An 8,085-nucleotide genomic window follows, 5' to 3' on the forward strand; every position below is an offset into this window, starting at 1 on the left:
CAAAGAAAAAATCTGCAAATGCATATTCAGATAAAATTGAAATTTTCAGCAATAATAGAAACCCCATTTATGTCCTAACCTCCAACCAAATGACAATTCATGTTTATACTAACTACCTATTTTGATTTTACTACTACCTAGTGCAGCTTTAATAACCTATGTTACCTAAGATATCACTCAAAGCACATAAAAAATAATGAAATGATAAACTGATCCAAAATAGAGTTGTGATTGAGAACCTTGAATGGTGTGAATAACTTTGCAGCAACTAAAGTTAAATGGAGTGAGTGAATTAGATGAAACTTGATGAATCTGAAGGTGTGAAAAACACAAGAAATTGGGGGGGGGGGGGGGGGGGATTAGGTTTTAAAAACAAAAGCTTTTTACCAACTCAAAGACACCACACAAAACTAAGAACAATGAGATCAAAACATAAGTATTTTTATCCTGGTTTGCTTGAAATTAAAGCTACTCCAGTCCACCTGCCAAGGTGATTTCTTTTTATACCCAAGGACTTAATCCACTATAACCAAACAGATTACAGAAAAAACACAAAGAACAACTTTCTTTGTCTTCTCAAGGATCCGACTAAAACCTAGTCTCCTTAAGGAAATACAAACAAACAGTTTGAATACAACTTTTTTGTGTTACAAGTTGCTTCTACACAAGCAAATTTTACACAAATGAAATACAAAACACTTAAAGAAAATTTGTGCATAAAGTTGATAGCTTTTTCTTGTAGAAAACAGACTTGTCAATTTGTAGTCGTAGCGATAGCGTTAGCAACTTTCTTCAAGTCTCCAAGTCCCACTTATATAGCATAAGAAAGGTACCATTGGAGGGGAAATTGGAGGTACTAAAAATGCAGTTGTCCACTAACGGATTAGTTACATGTGTGAAGAATAATATTGTCCTTCGCCCATGTTATCAGGTAGTTGAAGGAATATTTTTTATTTGTACCATGTACTATTTGATCACGTATCCTTTGACCTTATCTTCAAATTCATTAGCTTCTGATGAACAATTGATGAAGCATGAAAAGAAGAAACACAAAGCTGAAATCAGAATCTTTGGTCAGAATCTTGACCACGTCAGCGTCTGTCTTGAGATCTTTAGAGTCTTCAGCTAAGTAACCAAACTTCAGAATCTTTAGAATCTTCAGTAAGAACCTTGACCACGTCAGCGTCTGGCTTGATATCTTTAGAATCTTCAGTTAAGTAACAAAACTTCATAAGCTTGCCATTATTCATAAGCTTGATAACCAGAGTCACATCCAGAAGCATAAGCAAAGAGAACATTGCAGCAGCAACACATCGTCTTTCTAGAACTTCTCAGGAGTGAATCAGTATAGAAGCAGAAAGAACATTGTAGCAGCAATAACGCAGAAGAAGAATTCGGAACAAATATTCATAAACTGATGACATTGAACATCATAAACTCAAAATCAAAACTGGTTGTTAAAGCTACACAATAACAAACCATTAGAGTACCAAAATTATTCTTACACAAATACTACATTGTTGTTATCATCAAAACTCAAGGTATAGATGTTGAACCAAATCTTGTTCTAAAAAAATCTGTAATGGAGTAAGTAACTTTTCAGTAAAATAGCTCAAATGGAGTTTTTTGAGTGAGTATTCAGAAAATGAAGGAGGAAGAAGGAAAGGGCTGGCGCGAGTTAATGTAAAAAACGCATCCGTAGGTGCATCTCCGTAACACCCACTGAATTTTGAATTAATGGTGTTTATGGAGATGTATCTCCGGAATCACCCTTGTGTTATACAAAGATACATCTTCGAACTAAATTTTGGTAAAATAAGGGTGTCTCATTCATTTGCGCTGAAGAGTGTTTAAAAAAGGTGCGTCTGAATATGCATCTTCGGATACAAATGACATTTTTAAATTCTCACGGTGGTGAAGAAGCACCCCATGAGGTGTAAAAATCATTCTCGACTATAAAATTAAATTTTTATTCATTAAGGTTGGGCTCGTGTACATATATAGGCCCATTGGTCTAAAGTTGATTAGAGAGATTTTCTCTAACAAACTATTACAACTAAAAAATTATTACAAAAATAACTAATCAAAATTAACTAAAAGCTACAGGGGTTACTCTTTCCACCCTTATGTATGTTCCCCCACCACGTGAAAATTCACAAATACCCTTAGCGTTAAAATATACATCTCCGGACGCACTTGTTTTAAGCCATTTTCAGATCAAATTAATGGGGTGTCCCTATTATACCAAAATTTCATCCTGAGATGCATCTCTGTATGCACAAAAGGTAAGTCTGAAGATACATCTCCGTAAACACCATTTATATCTCCAGACGCTTTTGTTTCATATGCTCACGCCACACCTTCCCTCTTCCTCCTTCTTCATTTTCTAAAAAAAATTCAAAATAAAACATTTAAGCTATCACACATTCAAGCATCTCATCCATTCATTCAAGCTTCTACAGTTGAAGTTCTTTTTCCTCCTTTCCAACATCTCATACATCCAAATTTCTCCTTCTCATTTTCATCAATTTGAGTTGGTAAGTTTTTCAAAACAAAATATATTTTTTATGTTTTGATTTGTAGTTAGTTGTTTAAGCTACATTAGTTGTTTTAGATACATTATATAGTAGTGTAAACGAAATTTGTATCCTACAAGAACATGCATTGACAAATCTTTGGAGGATTAGGACAACAATGATGTTTCTGCCATGGTTGAAAATCGCAGGTTTGTCCGGAGATGTATCTCCGGATTTTCTCTATGTTACTTTTGGAGATGCATCTTCGGATTGGACTCATGCTAAAATTTGGATGATTTTGTGGATTTGTACTAACATGCTCTTTATATGTGTCAGTTTGCAACGCATGTGCAATGACTGATAACAACGCTGAAAACAACCTTGATAGAGTTAGGTTGGGAAGTGTGTCCCAAACATCGTCGGTACGACGTGGGAGGGTTGTAGTTATGACCATGAGACCACGGGTTAATGATAACTCGTTTGATGGTTCATAATCATCAAGTTTGCAACGCCTAGGTTCTTCTTCTCGTAACCTCCTCTCTCAGGCATCCACTTCACAGGACCACGAGTCCCTAGATGATGCAATAAACCCTGAAGCCCCTGAAGATCAGAAGGAAGCCACTGACCCATTAAAGAGTTATTCAGGAGGTCCATTTGACACCTCCTTACTTCATCTCTACACAGATCATGCTGCTAGGCATATTTGGGAAGGAGAGGTATATTTTTTTTCTTTTGCAATACATACGTTTTAACTAATTAAATTATTATTGATGGTAATATTTTCTTTTTACATGATTGTACGTGTTTAAAATCAGTAAACCATGGACAGGAGATATTGGAATTGTGGCAGCCCACTGCTAATTCCTTTAAGTATGTTCTATGTTATTTTGGTCTTGTTGATTTATGTTTTGCTATATACATGAACACATCCCACGACATGCAGGCGGATTCTACTGAGAGGTGGTATTCAGAGACTTCATCTTTCCACCTTCCTATAGGCAAGATGACCATCATCTTTGATGACTTCTCATGCCTCCTGCATCTTCCCATAAGGGTAAAATTATTGGGTCGCTAAAGGACCGGTCGAGATGATGGTCACCCATTTGGGGACTGACCCAATAGAGGCCTCAAAAGAGGCAGATGCCACAAGAGGTGATCATGCTAGGTTTAGTTTTTTGAAAAAACTTTATAAAGAACATCTACAGTGGGTATGGATGTTGAAAGTGATTATATGCAGGTTTACCACCATTGGACTTACGCGTTGAAGTGTTATCTCTTGTTCTTGGTTGGTACATCCATTTTTGTGAACAAAAGTTCAACCTATGTCGATATGGTGTACACTCAATGCTTCATCGACTTGATTGTGATTCACAAATATAACTGGGGGGTCGCATGTTTGGTCTACCTGTACTCGAAGTTGGACGAGAGTTGTTTTTGGAAGATAAAGCAGATGAGAGGAAGTTGCATGTTGCTTACGGTAATTTAATGTTATTAATACTTTCATAATTTATTTATTACACTTATTATTAATATTGTATCTGAACCATTTTCATCGATGGATCATCTCCCATTTCCCTTACATGTACTAATCATCACCATTTAAATTTTATGAGTACTTTGTTGGGTATGCAGTGAAATACATACATTTCCACGGGAGAGGGTCATTGCCCATAGTTTAGCATATTTAAGCATATAGACCACAAGTAATAATGTCTTTGAATATCAACCAAACTTCTAAGCTTAATTTGAGTATGTATGCATAAAAAATGGTACACAACCTATACTATTGCATTTTCCAACTACAATTTTTCAGCAAATTGTACCAGATGCCTCAAATATGCTATTAATCCAGGTAAAAGTTGTGTCACAAAAAGTGAAGACAAAACCAGGTGAAAGCCAATCCAAACAATCCCAGAGTATATATGTTCTGTTTTCTGGGGGAGTTACCTGCAAAACAAACAGCCATTTTGTTTAAAATATCATAAATATATCTGCAACTGCAAATTTATGCTTCTTACCAAATTGAAGATAGTTCTTCCTAATGTTCCATTCAAAATCCCAGTGCTCCCTATCATTCTTTATAGTCCAATAACACCAACCAAACGACACTGCATTATACACATCTAACTGTGCCTTTCCATATTCCAGGTAATCTGTTTGCGATCCGCTCGCCACATTCCACTCATTCACCCACTCTCCTGAAACCACGGTTATCGATTCGAAGTTCAATTTGTGAATCATCTGATGCATTCAAGGATTATTATGTACTTGATCGAGGCTTTAAATTGTGAAACAAACAGCAAGGAGAATTGTCTTACCGATGAAAACGAGTGGACCATTTGAATCGTTGAAGGCCTGCAACATGTTTTCCCTATTTTTGTATATGTACTGTATATTATCCCTGGCGCTCATATTAACAAAGAATGCGTCAAAAAGGTTGTAGAAATGCAAATCCAAAACTAAATGGGTAGATCCTATGTTGGCTTGATAAAGCTCCAAAGGATCTGCATTGCCGATTCTCTGGCACACTAACACATAAGCCGACGGCGAGTATTTCCGAACAATTTGATAGCCTTGCTTGTAGTACGAAATTAAAATATCTAAGGGAACTGTGCCAGCGGATGGTTCGTTCAAAAGTTCAATTCCAAGCAAGGCAGGATGCTTCGCATATCTGCAAAGGAGAAAGCCGAATTCAACATATTTAATGATTCTATGTTCTAACACGAATTGTGTTCAACAGATAAGTTTGTGAAAAGGAAACAACTTTACCGAGAAATTAAAAACTCAATAACATGTAATGACTTTGAAATGTAATCGGGAGAAGTTGGCCATCCTGTAAATCCATCTCTGCTCGCACTATGTTCCATCCCATTCTGTGAACCAGGAGCAGCATGAAGATCAATTATGCATTTTATATCATACTCTCTGCAACATATTTAGGCATATTGTTACAGGCGAATAAAGTTCCAATTGCGACAAAAGTAATGAAGATAAATAAGGAGAAATTAAAACCTACTGTGCCCATGAAAATGCATTATCTAGAGCTTCAAGACTTCCTCCAATAAATGGACTTGGAGGATCGGGATCAAAAGCAACCCACCATCCAACCGGAATCCTCACCGTATTTATTCCATGTTCATATAGAAATTTGAAATCCTCTATTGTAATAAAGCTATTTCTATGCCTCTGCAGTTACAGAAAACTAAATAATGCGCAACAAAAGCATAACTATATAGAGAAATATTTACAGTATAAAATTTTACCCGAAGAACATCCTCTGCGCTATCATGTCCATAACCATTTGCTAGCTGATAATCTCCATGAAGGTCATTTGTTACAATTGTCATTTCAAATGTGGCTGAATTATCATCCCATCCCGGTACGCCTGGATAGTTTGCTATGAGCTGATTTCCAGTTGTAACCTATAAAGATAGTGGTATAAGCATTCATGTGAAATGATTTGTAGAGAGACTAACATGGCGGAGTGGTTGATAGAAACACAGTGCATGCTTTTCAAAACACAATTACTATACTTTTTTTCATTTTATTCTTGTTATGACAAAAGAATTCGGCACAAAAACATTATCACGTTTTATATAGACCTAATCGAATTTCAGGTTATTGAAAGCAAACAAATACCTGCATATAGGGCCCGTTCTTTATCTTGATGTGAATCCTATTTTTCTCGTTACGCTGAACTTCAAATGTCTCTGATGTTGAAGGCGATTTTGCTGTTGCAGAGACAGTGCAGCCTCCAACATCACATGTAAGAAATTGACCTTGTGCGGTACGGAATTGAAATTCTGATTGTGATACTCTCCACAACTGCAACAGAAGATACATATAATCTTTTTATAAAACTTCAAGTTCTTTATGCATATCACTTTAACAAAATATCTCCTTAGTAAAGATCTATCAAAATGAAAACAACAAGACAATAGACATGTTACCCTGAATGTTTCCCATGAAGATGGAACATCCCTATCAACTGTGACATTCATTCCTCCCCCATTGTCTGCAGATACATATTTCTGTAACGTCACTGACTTAAACTGCACCTCCGTCCCATCCTACAATTTTTAAGTACCATCAACACACTAACCATCCAGATAAGCCATTTTAGTCTCTCAACGTGTGAGACAGTGTAACTATAAAAGAAGTTATTAAGAAAGATCTCGAGATTAATGATTAGAATAGAAGCATGATCCAAGTAGGTAACCCCACTCAGTGGGATAAGACTTGGTTGTTGTCGTTGTATCCTTGAATGTGTCTTCTGTTAGTAATTTTGTGAGCCAGAATGGCTAACAGAAGACACACACGAGGATCAAATTAACCAACATAAGACACATTCAAAGATCAAAGCCAGTAACGGCGACTAACACATAATAAAGAATCTGACAGAAAAATGAGGAAATAAAAGTAAAGTAACTCACAAGCATGTCTCCATTGGCAATGCCATCAAACAATGAAGGTTTGATCCAACCTTCAATAACCAGCCACCCACCTAAGTTCACTCCTCTAACTTTAGAATCTCCAAGTAAACCCTCCACTTGAAAGAAACAAGAACAATCAATTCACCACAAGAAACAAGATATTAGGCTCATAACATACCACTATAATGAAAATTCGAAGTTAAACAGAATTTACCTAACCTGAATACACTCTAGAAGTGATGAGAAAACAAGACAGTAAGAATGTGCATGCCCATTTGGTAAAAATAAGTTCCATCAAGAATGCGGGCTTCAAAAGCACCCAGAAAGCAAAAATGCATAATCCATTTAAAATGCGGTGAATCTTTGCAATTCTTTCCTTATCACTCAGGTGATTATGTTGGGGAATTGCTTCACACAATTCATCAGTTACTGTTTCGGTTATTGCAGAGTGGGAAGAGTATAAAAGATAAGAACAAAAGTGTCTTAAAAGGGAAATTTTACTTGTGGGGTTAGGAAGAGGTGTTAATATTTTAGTAAATAAAATAAAATAAAATATGAATTTAATTGAAATACATTATGGTATAAAAGGATTTTATACTATAAATTAATCATAGACGTTGAATATTGAAACATGTTTGATTTTTATTTTAAAAATCTATAAAATAATGCAAATGAATGATGGTGATGAATCGATAACGTAAAAATCGTTGAATATTGAAACATATTTAACTTTTATTTTAAAAACTTATAAAATAAGGTGATGAATTGTAAAACTTTTTACACTAATAATATATAGTAATTAATCTCTTAATATATATATATATATATATATATATATATATATATATATATATATATATATATATATATATATTGGGTATATCATTTTGGGTTAATCTTTGTTTTTTTTAAATACCCTTAATTTAATTTATTGTAAATAATAAAAAAAAGTTAAAAATTGTATTCTAATAACTTCTATGCGGTTACTATTTGAATGAAATATTAAATTAATTTTTCTCATTTAAAACACATTTCAATCAACTTGTGTCTTTATAAAAGAAAAGTGGGTGAAAAAAACTTCTCTCTTTTTTTTCTTTCGTTTCATCTCTTTCTCAACCGTCTTTGTCTCTTTTTTT

The 8,085-nt window shown here is 34.9% G+C and overlaps 1 protein-coding gene across 1 annotated transcript; it reads right to left on the reverse strand.

Moving 5' to 3' along the window:
- Positions 1-4,209: 4,209 nt before the first annotated feature.
- On the reverse strand, positions 4,210-7,434 carry LOC127127306 (probable glucan 1,3-beta-glucosidase A). Its single transcript, XM_051056454.1, has 10 exons — positions 7,169-7,434; positions 6,950-7,065; positions 6,467-6,586; positions 6,156-6,341; positions 5,780-5,938; positions 5,533-5,702; positions 5,286-5,441; positions 4,835-5,187; positions 4,535-4,714; positions 4,210-4,463 (listed from the first exon to the last, which is right to left on the reverse strand). Exons 1-10 carry the CDS (start codon positions 7,242-7,244, stop codon positions 4,381-4,383), a joined length of 1,599 nt encoding a protein of 532 aa, XP_050912411.1. The 5' UTR covers positions 7,245-7,434; the 3' UTR covers positions 4,210-4,380.
- Between the last annotated feature and the right edge of the window lie 651 nt (positions 7,435-8,085).

The sequence above is a fragment of the Lathyrus oleraceus genome, chromosome 3 (assembly GCF_024323335.1).
Source record: "Lathyrus oleraceus cultivar Zhongwan6 chromosome 3, CAAS_Psat_ZW6_1.0, whole genome shotgun sequence".
NCBI lineage: Eukaryota > Viridiplantae > Streptophyta > Magnoliopsida > Fabales > Fabaceae > Lathyrus > Lathyrus oleraceus.

Excerpts from the sequence above, each read along its gene's own strand:
- LOC127127306 (XM_051056454.1), bottom strand. The coding sequence starts at position 7,244 with ATGGAACTTATTTTTACCAAATGGGCATGCACATTCTTACTGTCTTGT. Across the intron at positions 7,066-7,168 it reads CACTTCTAGAGTGTATTCAG|TGGAGGGTTTACTTGGAGAT; the intron begins GTTAGGTAAATT and ends GTTTCTTTCAAG. Across the intron at positions 5,939-6,155 it reads AGAACGGGCCCTATATGCAG|GTTACAACTGGAAATCAGCT; the intron begins GTATTTGTTTGC and ends CTATCTTTATAG.